An 18,053-nucleotide genomic window follows, 5' to 3' on the forward strand; every position below is an offset into this window, starting at 1 on the left:
AATTGATGGAGAAATTGAACATTTTTAAGGTCGGGTTATTCGTCAGGATATCTGAGTCGTCTTAATCATATAGCCTGAGCGATGCGTGTATAATCCAGACCGCCCCCGTGACATGTGTGATATATGGTGGGGGCAAATTGCGCGAAACGCTCCAAACAGAAAAACAATTTGTTACTTAGACAAAGTGTCTGTCGAGGTAATTCCAATTATGACGAGCTTAAGCTACGCCGGTATTTTACAATTAATTATTCATAAGTCGGGAGCTTACCGTGTATTATTGTAAACTCTCGTGAGCACACATACGTTGATACGTCTAATTACTGGCTGGGATCAAAGACTGTGGAATATTTAAATACATTAACTTCCTTTATGTCCTACACAAACATGGGCTAGTACGTATGGAAACTACGGCGACGTGCGTAGAAATAGCCGTCAGGTCATAATAGAGCTTCCGTTAATAACATTATTCATACTCAATCAACACTACGTGATGTTGCACAACAATATTCTACTTATTGATCACGCCCACGGCGGCCAGACGTAATTCGTGTTGGCTTTGAAACAAAGTACAAACATTAAAGAGGGAAAATAATTTTCCTTCCAGCATTAGGAAATTTTATCACGAATTACCGAACCGAAATTTTCTTGATACTTATCGATACTAATTGCTCGCTCCAAACAGAATAATCACCCGAGAATCTAGCGTTGAATTAACTCTAATTTGCAGCGGCCCCCGGGGTGGACTAAAACTTGCTACCTCATTACATTAATTGCCCGTCGCAAAGTAACTATTAAAAATTCATTGTTTGCAGCCTCCTACCGAGTCCGTTCTGATAGCGTTATTAATATTAAATTCTGCTGAGATGCCGCGCCTAATGTTCTAATTTAAAATTCTTACAAAATTTAATATTTAACCGGGGGCCAGCCCTCCGAGGACTTAGAGCCGACCGATATCATTTCATAAATGTTGAGTATGTAGAGCGGCGCGCGATACCTCGCTGAGTTTATACGGCGTGTATTTCGCCGCATTTAGGGAGCACCGGCAGTGAAAAGCGGAGTGAAGAAAAACTACGCTCGGTTATGGTTTCCGGGTAGCTGGGTCTGCAGACTCGATGGTACATAAATTTTGTGGCCGTGCCGCATCGAAACCGCAGTAGTTACAACGACCTTCATTGCTACATATTGCGATATCTAGTAAAAAAAGAATACGCATTTTACTGATTTTATTTCGCTAATAAATTTTTGTTAATACCCCGCATGTTTGTAATATGTACGAATGTAAGAGGAAAATATTTTTGCAAATTGTTAACATTCTGTATTACTTACTAGTATGCTATTAATAAGCTTTTAAGCTTCTGTAAAGAAGATGGTATATTATTAATATGTGTCGAAGCCAATTATTACGACTTGATTGGTGTTGTCGAATTATTCGAAACGAAAGACAAAAATATTTTGATAACCCTCTATATATAAATGGAATCCAAGAAACTTAGAACACAGGAACATAGAAGAATACTTATGAACCCTCCTGACGTTTTTTATTTCTTTAATGTTTCTTTATTCATAGGTCTATAAGAGGGGAATAAATATTTTTCTTCGTAAACCGACCTGCTCATCATTATTTGATTACGGGTACGAATTTTCATAGGCTAATGTGCTTGCTCTTCACGTAAGGCTGCGTCTTGGGACACCAATATTTCGTGTATCATTTTTCCGACTTTTATTAGCTCGGTATAATGACATTTACAATATTCTGTATTACTTCAGCATAATTCTGTCTCCAAGAGTATTTTACATTAGTTTTCACTAAGATTTATCAGAATTATTAAGAAGAGACAAGGCGAAAAAATGCGTTGCGATAATAGTGAATCAAATTTTTTTTTAATGAAATAAGGGGACAAACGAGGAAACGGGTCACCTGATGGAAAGCAACATCCGTCGCCCATGGACACTCGCAGCATCAGAAGAGCCTTTTAAGAGGGAATAGGGTAATAGAGGAGGGAAGGGAAGGGAATAGTGGAGGACAGGGAAGGGAATAGGGTAGGGGATTGGGCCTCCGGTAAAGCGCTGTTTCACGCCGGTTTTCTGTGAGAACGTGGTATTTCTCCGGTCGAGCCGGCCCATTCGTGCCAAAGCATGACTCTCCCACGTATAAAAATAGATAATTACATTTATAAGCAGCGTGACACAATTTCACATTTTAATTTTGTATAATATTATGTTTTATGCATAGCTGCGTCACGCAATGTTTCGTCTCATAGAGTATACATTATAGCAAGCTATAGAGTGCTTCTAACAAGGTATGAACTGTAAGCACGAGTGTGAACATATTTTCCTATAAGCGTCAAACGATGGCGAATGGAACATCACTAGACTTGCGTTATACGTTTGACAAGTATCTATAGAACTTCTGCTTACGATCGGCACAACGGGGAACGAGCGATGCGCGCGCTCTATAGCTTGCTAATGTATACTCTAAGGTTTCGTCTCCTTTCAGTATGACTGACCCAAACTTCTTTGACATGGTACGTCTCTATAACTCTATAACTGACGATGCGCTTTCGGAATCATCATAACTGTTATGATGATTCCGAAAGCTTTATAAGTCAATGAGTCTAAAGTAACTAACACGTTAATTTTTAACGAAATTAATAATTCATACTGTTGAATAATTATTATATTACGGTGCGCTAAAACATAGAGTTCCGTAATAATTTATGCCTGAATTAAAGAAGTTGAAATTACTCTCTTTAGCAATGGAGTTTAATGAAAGTGTTTGCAATAGCCATTTGTCATTTCACAAGGCGTCGTTTTAATTTTTCGTTCGTATTTAAATTGGAGGACTCGATAAGCTTTTTGTTGAAAACGTGTAATTAGGTTAGTTACTAATTAATTTCAATGCGGCTATCTCCCATGCTGGACAAATATAACGATTACGTTCATTTATATTTGACAATGATCATAGTTATTAATCTCCTAGTGTGAAAAAGCTACTAAAAAACCTACTTTACACTCCTTAAATTCTCTATCACAAAATACCTCCTTCAAACTCCATTTATCCTCCATTTTTTTAAATATGAAATAAGGGGGCAAACGAGCAAACGGGTCACCTGATGGAAAGCAACTTCCGTCGCCCATGGACACTCGCAGCATCAGAAGAGCTGCAAGTGCGTTGCCGGCCTTTTAAGAGGGAATAGGGTAATAGGGGAGGGTAGGGAAGGGAAGGGAATAGTTGAGGGTAGGGAAGGGAATAGGGTAGGGGTTAGGGGATTGGGCCTCCGGTAAACTCACTCACTCGGCGAAACACAGCGCAAGCGCTGTTTCACGCCGGTTTTCTGTGAGAACGTGGTATTTATCCGGTCGAGCCGGCCCATTCGTGCCGAAGCATGGCTCTCCCACGTATTGAATTTATATTAGACGATTAATAAATAAATCCTGATTTATATATTTTTCACACGGTCTACGAAATTGAGAATAAATCACAGAAGTATTCCATATCTATTTTCCGTTCAATGAAAGCTTTTTATATTTATTTGTGCGTAAAATGTGATAGCAACAGCAACACAAATAACCACAAAAGGCAGTACCTTATTATAAATGGATAGATTGATATCTGACATCGAAATACTATCCTATAGAACGATAACTCCGATACATTAGACTTGAGCATGAGCATGGTATTTCGATGACATCTAAGGAAAAATTCAGTACAAAATAAGGGATATATCGAGTCGCGAAGTTTCGACGTGTAATTTGTGTGGAATTTACATAAACTCTTGTATTTTACTGACACGACTCACAAACTCGTTATCAAGGGAGTTTACTTTGCCCATAATACTTACATATTTTTATTTGGAACAAATACAAAGTCATAACTTTTTGTTTATTTAATGTGAATTTTGGTTGTGGTTTTATGTAGGCACGCAAAACACTGCGGTAACCTTAACTGACATTTTGTTCAGCTAAAAGTAACTCTCTGTAAGCTAGTATTACCTATTTATAATAATAATAATAATAATAATAATCATTTATTTCGGACAACACATCCATAAGTATTAGTTATTAAGTTAGTAACAATTTTTCTTAGACTAAGTTAGTAGTGTTAGTGGTAGTGTTAGTTTTGTTACTTACAATATTTTATCTTAAAAATTATGTTAGTAAGGTTAGTTGTTTCCATATTTCATAATAAGTTGCACCTAGCTTGAGGCGCATGCAGGCCTATCCAATGCCGCAGCAGTGGGGAGTCCCACCTGCATGCCAACGCGCTTAGGATAGTGTTGGGGCTTGCCTGGAGCCTGTTCATCAACGATGCGCATCTTTTTCTAACGTTTGCATAAAAGTCATCAACGCGCGCCTCCGCAAACATGCCGGATGCGCTACAAAACCTGGGCAGCCGCATCACTACCCTAAACGCGTCATTATATTGCACGCGTATGCCCTCTGCGTATAGCTGGTCCAAAGGCTGCACGTGTAAAATGATTGGGAATAAGCCTTAAACTAAATCTAACTAAATTTATGCCCGACTAAATCAGTCTAATAACTTAGCAGCCTCAGTGTAAACGAATTAAATATTTTAAGTCTCCATACTAATATATTAAATGCGAATGAGTTTCTGTCTGTCTGTTTTTTACCTCTACACGCCTAAACCACACAACTAATTTTCCTGAAATTCGCTATGGAGATACTTTAAGTTTCAGAAGAAAAGATAAGATACATTTTACCCCAAAAATGTTCAGTTCCCACGCTAGAATTCTGGCAAAACGGAATTGTGAGCATCAACTTATGTTGTATAAAACGGTTGTATTGCTTTATTTTATTGAATCAAGATTTAATGACCTTACAAATAAAAAAAAAACTTTTCGATTGATTTCATTTAACGATCACGAAACATTGCGACAACATAAACTGTGGACGTCATATAAAGTTGGATAATCCGAGGCAACGTGCAAGTTATTACTTATTTCTCCTAGGCTTTAAGGGTGAGGTCACATTGCTTCGTTGCGTTGCATCCTCGCAACGAAAAACCGCATCCTCCATCTATTGCAAACTGCAGTGTTAGAAACATTAAGGCAGAAATGGATCTGCGGCCATAACATAGACTAATCAGAGCGAAACACCTTTTCTCCCGCTTCGTTACTTCTCAGTTCTCCGTCTATAAAAGTTCACTGAGTTCCAAAGACGCAAATTTCTAATGTGGCATTTCAGAAAACATCCTTTAATTATTGTTGAAGCGATGTGTTGGAATTTTGTCGGGGAATCGGCCAACACCTATTCACATTCTCGAAGTAACGTTATAACTTATAGCATACCAAACGGCGCACAGTCCTGAATTGCGCTATCGAAACTTTTTCTAAACAATATCTCTATGATAACGTTTGGAATGATAACGCGTTCAAGTATATTATTGCACACACCGTAGGGTGCCGTAGGCAACACAAACAATATATAATTTTGTAAAACGTCGCAGCGTCAACTCAACGCAACGCAACGCAAAGTAGCAATATGGCTCCGCCCTAAGTCGTGCACCTGCTATGATTAGTTCCCCAACTATTTTGGAACTAACTGCTTTATTGGGATTAGTAAAATGTATCGGTAGCAGCTCTGTTTCCGTTAATATTAAAGCTATATTTGATTTTCACTTATAATTTATAAAGGAATTAAGTTCAAAACGTTACAAAGTATATTTACTTTAAATACTTGCTGCAATAAAAAACCTGATTTACAAAATATAGAGTATAGTGTGATGATGTTAATAAAAAAAAACTTTGTGTCGAAAAACGTCTCTGCTTAATGAGAGATTAAGTTCTATCATCAATTAATTAGTTTGTTAGAAAAACCTTAACTTATCTGATTAAGCGTAAATGAGAGAGATTCGTTACTTAGTTACGTAAAAGGAAAGAATTCCACTATATTCGTATAGCGCTTCTCTTTCTTTACGTTTATTTATTAAAGATGCGATGTTAGGTGTGGAATTATTTTATATGTACCAACTGTTTATAAAATAAATTAATATATTGATTACTAATATAAGTTGCCTATTACAGATACATAATATTACAAATAATAATATGTTTATTCTTTTTTGGGCCTATCATAATATTATTATTTGATTTCAGTTATCTATCAATAAGCCCGGCCGCACATTGTCCGAATTCTGATCAGAAACAGTTGAAAGAACGGACCGCCACCCCGCACACTATCCGAAACATCCTTCCGGCGAGTTCGAGCTCACTCGGCTCAGTACAAAATGTAAGAGACAGCGCGGACGTTCAACTGTTTCTGATCAGAAATTTCGGACAATGTGCGGCCGGGCTAACTCAACGTCTTCAACATGATTTCGGAATCCAAACCCCTCGATATCGACTGTAATAAAATTTACAAACGATTACCTCGGGTCTTTCTGTCCCATGTAATAATACAAGGTATTAAAAACACATGCAGTGGCAGTGACGTTCGCTGGAATTAATGACGTAATAGGGAAGCGGGCAGCGGCAGTCACAAGTGCAGAAGTTCATTACATCTTCCCCCTAGCAACGAACCCAACGAGTGTGAATGTTCATCAGCGCTACGTTTATTTGCCGCACTAACATAATAAATAAATAAATAAAAAGCCTTTTTATTTGCTCCAAATACTAATTTAAATTACATAATATTTTAAATTTGCAATTATGATGAAAAATTTCGTTTACTACATTCCATGGATATCATATTCTACATCAATTTAATAGCATATTTAATTATTAATGTTAAAAGTACAATTATTGTTTGTATTTGCAATTATAAAATTTTATCATTAGCAATGTCACAAAATATAACAATCAAATGTCTAAATTAATATTTCTAATATAATTATCTATTATGTTACATAGTGATTTATTTGTTTGGAACCCCCGTTTGGGTAAAGGCCTCCTCCAAATTTGACCACCACTCCCTGTCTTGTGCCACATCTATCCAGTGTCTGCCGGCCACTGCTCGTACGAGCCGCACTAACATACTAACGAGCTATTTTATTGCTTTTCTTTACAATTACACTTTGGATTTAATGAGATACCTGTAATATGAGAAAATATTTTGATTACTTAATACGTAACTAGCTATTTGACCGAGCTTCGCTCTGTATTTGATAAAACACGAATAAAATGCCATTTTCTAAAAATGGTTCCTAGCTAGATCGATTTATCGCCCCCGAAACCCCCTATATATAAAAAAATAAATAATATATATATATATATATATATATATATATATATATATATATATATATATATATATATATATATATATATATATATATATCTATATATATCTATATCTAATATATATCTATATCTCTCAATAATCGGCAATATTTCCACCCTGCGTAGCGGATATAATCCCCCGTAATGTATTTGTATGTTAAAATATGTTAAATTACGCATTTACCTGTAATGACCTTTTAAAATGTACTTTAGTTGTGTCATATTAATTTTAACATTAACGACGTAAATGTATTAACACTATCGTTATATTCGCGTGCCATAGCACATTTTAGGGTTAATTTAATTGATTGTTATTAATATTTCACTCCTGTTTTACCGGAATTAATGATTTTATTTTACTTTTTATTGTAAAGATTAAAAGAAGGGTAATTGATAGATGGATCTGCATCCAAATAATACTAGAGAACTAGCCTTTTTAGGTTAATAGTAGATACCTGGATGACCGAGCTTTGCTCGGTATAGCAAACACTCATTGACTTCGTGTTACTTAATAAAATTAAAACAGAAAAATATAAATCAACATTATGAATTAATAAGGTATTTGATTCATAAATTATTATTTATTTCGCTTTATTAAGAGCGCTCGTTTCGCTCGCTCAACTTGATACAAGTGTAATATAATTATTTCAATCTAAATCTTTTATGAGATAGTGTTTATAGATATCGGTACAATTAACGCTTTTGTGTGTAAGTAATTGTATTTAATGAATTTTATCTATATAAATTATATTTTTAGGTAAAAAAAGTATTAAAGATTTAATATCGATAAAAGATAAAAGTTAAAACATCAAGTTAAATGGCGAGTTGTAATGTTATTAATTTATAAAAATTTAATTATTGCCTAAAAACCTTAAATGTTTTTCTCTTTTCGTAATTAAAATAATGTAGCGTAGCGATGATTGACTCAATTTATTATTTCTATTATCCTCCCGAGTCCATTCCCGAGAATAAATTGCAACATTAGGGTCTTATTTAGCTAAATGTCATAAGTACTTATATTTTAAATTAAAATTTCTTAAAATAATAAAACGCGTCGACCGTTGTAGTTGAAATAAAAAATACAATCAAAGGTATGTTAGAGTGAGCTGGAATACCTTGCTCTTGCGGATACAATTTGTCACTGTCTCCGCCAATTTCCTCTTGTAACTAGTTTTTTCTTTGCGGAGCGTAAATTTAATTTCAGCTCTTTGTTGAACCGGTTTGGACCAGTTGTAACTGGATCGCGAATTTCGCAATACCGGTTTTGGGCTTATGATTTCCCTAGTTTTGACGTTTGTTGTTTTTACACTAACGGCCGTTCCCAATATTTGATCTATCTCTGGTTTTGCACTACTAGAGATAGGAATAGCTCACAATTGACATAAAATATATGTCTCTAATGTCTAATGTGAGCTATTCCTATCTCTAGTAGGGCAAAACCAGAGATAGATCAAATATTGGGAACGGCCGTAAATGTTTAATTAATGTTCAAAGACAGATACCTATCGTATATTTTATATAAGACGTATACCTAAGGCTAATTAATACATGAAACTGACTTTGTAACGAAGCTCATTTTATAATTACTAGAGATCGCCCAATGGTCGAAATTCGACCTTAGTTTCAACGACATTAGGACTACTACCTATATTTTGTAAAAAAATATTTACTTTATCATATTTTTTTCAACTCTTGTCTCTGGCCGTGTTAGCATTGCCTAATAGTATCTAAGATTCTATAAAAAAAAACTATAATCCATTTTCAATTTGTCACCTAGTTGTCAACAGACTTCAACCATAAATAAAAGAGTACAATTCGTATGTATAGGCTTCTATCATGTATAGGATTATTGTAGTGTGTGTAATGTTTTATTTGTTAAAAAAATGTGTGATAAAAGCATAATTTCAAAATAATAATAGCTCGATGCACTCCTTCACCATATAAACTATAATTGTGCAAAATTTCATTCACCTACGTTTCCCCATTTTTCGTCAAAAGGGATACAAAGTTTTTGGCTCACGTATTAATAAATAGATGTCTGAGGATGTTAGAAAATTAATTAGAAAATATTATACAGTATCCTTTTTGCGTGAAGTTTCAAAGGCGTGTTTGTTTACCTGATAACCCGTCAGATACAAGAATAGTGGTACAAGTATAAAGTTCGCTAGGTACACAATGCTTACAACTTTTAATTGTTTGTTCGGAAAGTTTGATTGATAATTATTATCGGGGTATGATACAGAACTTATATGCAGTGTAAACACTTTACAGCGTGTAACAAAAATAAGTGATAATACTTAAGGGTGTATACGTGTTCACTGTGAAAGTAGCAGCGCTGAAAGACCAATTTTTTTTTCACGCCCGAGCGTCACGAGTTTACCCATACAAAAGTGAAAAAATGGTCTTTCAGAGCTGCTGCTTTCACAGTGAACTCTCTACAAGGAACACGCACACACCCTAAAGTATTATTTTTACTTAGACTTATTTTTGTTACATCCTTATGCATGTAGGGATCCACAGATTTTAGAAGTTAGGGATCTAACATTTAAAAAACATACAGTCCACTTAAATTAAGAAATTTGGTCTACACTTTATCATAAGTTTTGTTCGATGCATCTAACCACCATCTAACCATGTCTTTCGTAACGTTTATATAGGCTAGCAATACCCTTTTTATTTGCAATCTAATTGCTTTTTATTGAGTTGTCCTAACTCTTAAAATTTTCCATAATTCAAAATAGTAACGTTTAATATTTACTAGAGATCGCCCAATGGTCAAAATTCGACCTTAGTTTCAACGACATTAGGACTACTACCTATATTTGAAAAAAAAAATGACTTTATCATATTTTTTTCAACTCTTGTCTGTGGGACTCAGCTGATCTCAGACTGGCCGTGTAATGAAAATTTCATTAATGAGACTGAAACTGCACAGCACAAAATTGTAGTGTTTAAAGTAAAGTATACTGCATAGTATATAGTTAACAGTAATCGCGTTACGGCGGGGTCGATGGTTTTTGCTTTAGCGTGGCTGACGAAATAATTTCATTTGTATCGATTCGTTTTCGAAAATTTAATTTTTGCTCGACGTCAATGTTTTGCACGTAGCTATAAAACAAGTTAGAACGACATAATTGAAGAGATGAGTGGATAAGGTGGGTAAGTAACATTTGGAAACTGTCGTTTTTAGGATTCCGTACCTATATAGGGTAAAAACGGGACCCTATTACTAAGACTTCGTTGTCTATCCGTCTGTCTGTCTCCAGGCTGTATCTCAAGAACCGCTATAGGTAGACTTCTGAAATTTTCATAGATTGTGTGTTTCTCATGCCGCTGTAACAAGAAATACTAAAATCAAAATAAAATTAATATATAAGGGGGGCTCCCGTACAACAAACGTAATTTTTTTGGCCTGTTTTGCTCGATACCAATAATGGCAACAGATATACACATTAAATTTTCAAAAAATCTTTAAATACATATGTACTGTAATAAATAATAATAATATTAAAATAATATCAGAAATTAACGGGGGATTCCATACAAAAAACTCAATTTTTGGACTATTTTTGCTCTATTAACGGTGCGGAACCTTTCGTGCGCGAGTCCGACTCGCACTTGGCCTATTATTTGCATAAATGGTGGCCTTAGCACGGGGAAAATTATTATAAAACGTGGATTCCATGTATATCTAGAATGTAGATACATTAGCCACATGATAAAGTAGGTAAGTTACAAGGTTTGATCAAATGTTAAGGAATAAAATGAGTAATTGCGTTTATCTTGTAAAATGTTACTTACCCGGTTCATCCAGTCATGTTTTCAATTTTTTCATTCCTCCTGTAATAAATACTAAAATACTTTGTAAGCTCACTGCCTGCATTTATAGATTGTTAACATTTTATAGATGCGGGATTAATTTGTAGCTATCCATTATTTGAAAAACGTTTTATACTTATATCTGTTTCACAATTTATAGAAATTTCCCTACATGCTTTCTTAAAAATTTTAGGTCTAGTAACAGTCTCATACTTTAAGCTTAAAATTCAACCGCTGGTTTTGATGAAATTGGGTATGCCTTATCTTAGATAAGGATGTGTCTTGGATAAGGATCTAGGATACTTTTTCCTTAGTGAAAAGTTAAAAATAGTAGGACGACAATTTAGGCTACTGTTGAATCTGTAGATACCTGAGACAAGTATGAACTTTTGTGCAGTAACGAGACTACGCAAACTACTCAGAACTGGCAAGACGTACTTAGTACGCACTTGGCACTTACCAACCTGAGCTTACGTTGTAGGAGTTGTAGATATAGTATTGTGTATAGGCATGCCTGAGACATAACATACTTTATATATCTTTTACAGTTAACAGCTTGTTCTTTTAGAACATACCGTAAGTGGAATTGATGTATAAACAGATGGCGGATCTACGTTATTAAACTGCATACCTGACCTGTACTGAACTGAACTGTATACTTACCTTTTGTTTTTTTTGCAAACTTTACATTTAAGCAAAACTTACAACAATTGTCAAAGTTAATATTCTCAATAGTTTACAATTCAGATGTAAATATTTACAGCCAAAAATTTGATAATACTTGTTTAAATGCATCCAACATTCTAATAACGCTGATGTCTCAGCATTCGCAAGAAAATGTAATTTAAGGACAATTGAGTCCAGCGGGGCAGTAGTTAAGGACATAGTTCCCTCACCCTCTCAAGGAATGGGTTAGCGTGAACCTATAAATTGTTTGCTGTACCGTCGTTTGCAATTTGAGAGAGTTTATTCAAGCAATACTCTTACTAATCGTCTTTTGAGAAAGTATTGTATACTTACATTGTGTCTAATATGGTCATTGAATATTCTAATGTAATAAGGTTAATCAGGGTAAGTTCGGATACATTGTAAGACCGGAAAATTTAAGTTAACGCTAAATTAAATACTTTGTTCTCCTGGTACCTCAGTTTGCGGTTGCAGTGCAGTATGGCGTATATGCACTGTAGCGCCAGGCAAAAAAAAACACTAACTTATTAAGTGATAAGTTGAATTATACGGACTTGACCATATGTCCGAACTTACCCTGATTAACTATAATATTATTTATTATACGATCGTAGAAATCTGCTACTAATTGTGTCTTTTAGTCGCGCACACCTATTCCTATTTTGTTTAAAAATATTTTGATTTAACAATATTTACAGGTACTAGCAGATATTTTATGAAAATTTCTACACGTTTCTTGTTTCATTACCGAGAAATGAGAATTCTAGCCGTTTCCGAAGATGTAATTAAACCGGTTTAGTTCTTGGAAGACGTCTCTTGAGTCTGGGGCAGAGTAGGCTTCATAGACAACACACGTGTATTTTACTAAGGTTAGTTTATTTACAATTTCCTGGTATACCTTTAAGAAAAACAAACAAAGGAATACTATTGATATAGGATCCTAAAACAGATCCATTATTTTTTATCTAAGACTCGTATAGAAATGTCATAATAATGAACGTGTCTACTAAAAACTCTTTTAGAGCTCTCCGTGTGGTGGCTCATAAATACGAGCTGAGGTCTAATTCTCCCCCTTGGTGGGGCGAGGGTTATTATACGCCTCTTGAGCGCGTATCGAACCAATATTAGGTTTATTAGATAGATGGGCTGTAGTAAAAAGCGATTTCTCATTTTGCCTCTCGCTTTTATCTTTAGACAATGTAACAAATATTTTAATCAAGTATTGTGTGAACGGTTTCTTATTTTATCGAATACTTTAAAGTGGAATTCCACTGTTTATTTTTCGTATAATAATCAAAATATTCTCGTTCTCCGTAGTATCTGTCTCTGTAATATACGCTGGATTTAATCAAAATCGATCCAGTAATTTGGGAACGTACTCAAAAAAGCAAAAAAAAAACTTTCGAGAACCTCTTTATAATATTAGTTAAATAGTTATGTCATTAAAAGCTATTACTTTTATCGATTTGCAAACTAATGTCTAACGTCTATACAATTGTTTGTTTATCGCAATTACAAATGCAATGGGCAAACATAAAATTACTTTTTCATTGCATGTTAAGCGCATATGTGACACACATAAAGGAAATAAACAAAAACATCAGGCTGGAATTGTCGGTAATTTATATGAACACCTAGAAACAACCCGCCTACGTGACTGACATGTTAAACAACACCCCTTGGAAAAACCACACCCCTTATAATACAATGATTAAATAAAATTTCTAACAAAAGCTATCGAATCAATTTCAGAGAGGACTTTTTAGATTCAAAGGGAAACTTTTGATTGTATCTCCGGCTGTATTTTTTTTCGTAAAATTTATTCAAACGCACTTTTGAAGATAATGGTAAGGAAAATGGGGGTGTATGGACCTTTATGTTACAAAAACAAAACGCGATGCGATATACTGTATTTAAGTGTCATATTATAAAGATGCATGAGACCTTTAAATTCTGTAGTCATAAAATTATCTTATTTTTTTAAGTGAAAGCTTGTTTGGCGGCGCTATGTACTTTTAGTATTGGTAAAAATGTTAAACTCGCACCAGGACACGTGATCTTGATCGTAAGATTGCGAGAGATTATTTTTGAGACTAAAAATTAACGTACTTACGAATAGAAAGTGACCCATGGACGGAGCTGCTAGTATATTAATGCTACGCTATGCTCCCTTTTTTAAAAGGTTTGTAGGTCGTCGGTACGAAAATACCACCGAAAACGGACAAATTTTTATTTAATCACCAATAATAATTAAACAATACTTTCTAAGTTATATATTATATCGTATGAGATAGTTAATTAATGACTTTGCAGAGCGTAAATTCGGTAGCATAATAACCAAATAACATTAGTTTCTCTGTATAAATAACAAATGAGAGATAAATGTTTCGGCACCAATGAGTCGGCTCGACTTCATAAAAGGGGAGTTAATAAGAGTATTTTAAAAAGATAAAACCGACTTGAAAATTGTACGTAACTGAGAATTAAAATTCCCTATCTCGAAAACTACTGAACCGATTTTGAAGAAACTTGCAGTAGACCCTGTTGAACTATACTGGTACAAAAAAAGAATCACTTTAAATATCGGACTTGTACTTCCGAAGATATGCGGTCACAAACATAAAAAAACCGGCCAAGTGCGAGTTGGACTCGCCTATGAAGGGTTCCGCAGCAGCAATAATGTTTATTTATATGAAATAAAAGGTTTTTGCTTTATTTTTATATTTCAGTTGATTTAATGAAAGTTAAGGTTTTACCATTTATGACGTTTAAAAAAACTACTAGCTAGATCTCGTTCAAACCAATTTTTGTTGGTAGTTTTTATAGTAATTTACATCATATATTTTTTTAGAATTATCATGCCCCTACTTTAGAAATTAGAAGGGGGGGGGGGGGGGGAGGACAAACATTTTACCACTTTGGTAGAGTCTCTCTCGCAAACTATTAAGATAAAAAAAATGATACTAGAAACCTCAATATGATTTTTGAAGACCTATCCATAGATACCCCACACGCATAGGTTAGATAATATTTTTTTTGTTTCAGTTGTACCTAAAATTTTAATAATTTTTCTATTTTTGTATCAAAATCTTAATGCGGTTAATAGACTATATCTACTTACCAAGTTTCAATAGCATAGCTCTCATAGTTGCGGAGAAAAGTGGCTGTGACATACGGACGGACAGACAGACATTTGTGCCATTTGGCTACGGAACCCCAAAAACATACATACATACAATTTCGAAATTTGGCACATTTGTTCAGACGCTGATAAACCAACAACCAACCAACCAACCAACATACTCATATGAAAACTGGGCAGTTCTGGAAATATTACATACATACAGGTGGAATTGATAACCTCCTTTTTTGAAGTCGGTTAAAACGTCAATGACAAAAAATAGCAGTTGCTACTTGTTAGTCGTGTGTTGAATAATTGCGAGTATTCGTGAGCGGCGACATAATGCTCTACCACGTGATCCATCTGCACGTTTTCTGCCCCATTCCGTCATGAAATCTTTACAAGACTTTAGTAGAAATAATTGGCAATTACAGTTACACTAGTATTGATCAGCAGTTTAAAACAAGTTCTGAAAAAGTTAGTAAAATTTTATTTACAGCATGCTAACGCTGAATATTTGGCTCCGTGCCACAGTTGCCAAGGTACCGACTACGATGAACGCTTCCAAGTGCTTGCTTGTTACATCCGCAAAAACTATGCTAATAAAAAGTTTTTATAGCGAAAGGATTCTTTAATAATGTTGACTGAACTTTCAATTATTATACTTGAGAATTGAGTGTGATTTTTAAACTAGATATTGCATTTTCTTGTCATTTATTTTTTAGTCCCGAGAAATGTTATGTTTTTTTTTCGGGACAAAAATATCTCCATACCATACTAAATACGTACAGTGGTTTCAGCGTGAAGACAGACAAAAACAAAACAGAATACAGCACGCAGAGGGAAGATATATAAAAGTTGACAGACAGACAAACCGGCCAAATAATATCTAAACTAACATCTCAGGACTATTCTTTGTTATAAAATTTTTAAGCTTAGTTACTTTACTGTAAAGATAACAACTCCATTCATGTAATATAATACAAATCTTTAATATCACTTTGTACTAAATTCTTTATCGCGTGTTTCAATGCCAGTGGCGTTGGTACGTACTAAATCACGCCAGATCCCTTATAAAACGTGTGCTAAGAATTACAATATGATAGTAACTATGATCCAATGCATAAATTCTCGTTCCACATTATAATCTTTGTTACTTTACAGATGAATACTTAACGTTTGCCTTCGCGACTGGGTTATAACGTCTTTAGAGTACCTATTAAAAACGTAGATTATTAAGAAAATAACAGATTTTTAGGTTGTTTTTGTACACAAGAAAACTTATAAAAGTAAAATCGACCAAGAACCTTTCGAGCCCCGGAAACAAAAGCAAGTAATTAAAAGTTAAAATTAAATAACGAAGCCATATCCGACACTGAATAGAAATTACTTTGAACCCTACAAGTATGTTTTGGCGCATGGCTGACAATTGTATCTGAAACCGCCATCTTGAAAATTGAAAATAAAATCATGAAATTAAAATTACTACATAAATAATAGAAGACAGTTGATTTTCCAGAAATCCTTCTGTCAATGTCATACAAGTAGGTATCATCTTACGTGGCCGAAGAAAATTAATTTTATCAGTAGGTCTAGCATGCAAGCGGTTTATTTCTTCGAAAGAATAGACAAAGTGACAGATTGACAAAGGAAATCCGCCATTTTATCACTAAAATCTGTCAGTATGTCGATTCTTTTGATACCGCTCACACGCCAAATTATTCTTAGTCGTTCTATAGACACGGTATAACTTATCCAGATTAACGAAACTTTTGCTTTGGTAACATAAACTACAGATATTATTAAAGCTTCGCTCTTTAGGTGGACTTACGGCGGTCAAATACGAGATGTTTGCACTAGCAATCGTGTTTCGTTTGAACTGAACTTAGTAAAGTTTATGAATGTAAATATTAATTTGCAACGTATACCTTTACTAACTTTTCTCGACTCTCGGCGTTCAGATGGCCATCTTATAAGTGGAATTACCTGGAGTCCTTATATTTTACAACTCGCAGGTACAACTTTATAAAGTTGTGTGGATGGCTATTTACTAACTTTAGCTGAGATGTTTCATATCGTGATATTTGGAATATTTTATGACCAACTTGACCGCACCATTAGAATAATATAGTCATGTTAAGGATAACACTAAGGCTAGGAAGCCTATTATTATGAGTAGTTGATATAGGATTAAACATACAAATTGGGCAACATCTGGCTTCGCCGTAATTGTCTTAGGAATTCCCTATGCACGAGTCGATGTCTATTGCGTTCAAAACGCGAGATTTCTCGTGAAATTCCGTTTGTGGACAAAGTCAAATTAAAAACAACAGCAAAGTACTTACTATGATCGAAGCTCCTCGGATCCACGGTGGTGGTGGTGACAGGTGTGGTATGATCATCCTCGTCTTCGTACGGATCAACGGTTGTCGTCGTCGTCGTCCGGCGTCGGTTGCGTTGCCGTTGCTGCTTGCGTTGCGGCGTCACGCGGATCGGGATGGTGGTCCTCTCGGGCAGCTGCGTGACCACGGCGGTGCCGGGACCGGGCTCGGCCAGGACCAGCGCCACCAGTGACACGGCCAGCAGCCGGATCACTAGTGGCGCTAATGGCCGCATCGTGCCTGGAAACAAGATGACTGTTATTGGAATTGTCTACGAGATTGAGTTTGGTACAACTGTGACGTCAGTATTGTACAAACGTCACTAACTGTAAAACAAAGTCACGTTCCCTAAAACGACGTATTTTTAGTCATTTCAGAGGAAGTTTTATGCTCGATGTACTAGTATTAAAAACTTGTGACTTTGTTTTACACTTTTCACGTGCCGCCAACTGCTGTCGACTACCGTCGACGCGTGCCGTCAATAAGCGCCGTTCGTGTGTTAGAGCACTTGAGACGTTTGCACAATACTGACTTTGCAGTTGTATAAATTGTATAGTTTTAGCGATCATGTTAATTTTCATTCAGGCTATAGCTATAGTTCCTATCTAGAGTTATTGTCATACACATGTTAAACTATTTGAGGAAACAACTTTATGAATAATGATGAAAAGAATAGTAAGTATTCTCACAGCTATCATCAAAAACATGTGTCAACAAACAACTGTAATTGAACAGCTGATATAGTGGATTTTCACGTAGTTAACAGCCCGTAGAAATATCTCAATTCATATGGGATAAACCAGCAAT

The 18,053-nt window shown here is 35.1% G+C and overlaps 1 protein-coding gene across 1 annotated transcript in view; it reads right to left on the reverse strand.

Annotated features, from left to right (window-relative positions):
* The window catches only part of LOC121739184 (epithelial discoidin domain-containing receptor 1-like), a 90,329-nt gene extending 72,847 nt beyond the window's left edge, over window positions 1-17,482 (reverse strand). The window contains exon 1 of the mRNA XM_042131533.1: window positions 17,211-17,482. Coding sequence (XP_041987467.1) covers window positions 17,211-17,481 — 271 coding nt within the window. The 5' untranslated portion in view covers window position 17,482. The remainder of the gene's footprint in view (window positions 1-17,210) is intronic.
* Between the last annotated feature and the right edge of the window lie 571 nt (window positions 17,483-18,053).

Source organism: Aricia agestis, chromosome Z (genome assembly GCF_905147365.1).
Source record: "Aricia agestis chromosome Z, ilAriAges1.1, whole genome shotgun sequence".
In the NCBI taxonomy this organism is placed as follows: Eukaryota; Metazoa; Arthropoda; class Insecta; order Lepidoptera; family Lycaenidae; genus Aricia; species Aricia agestis.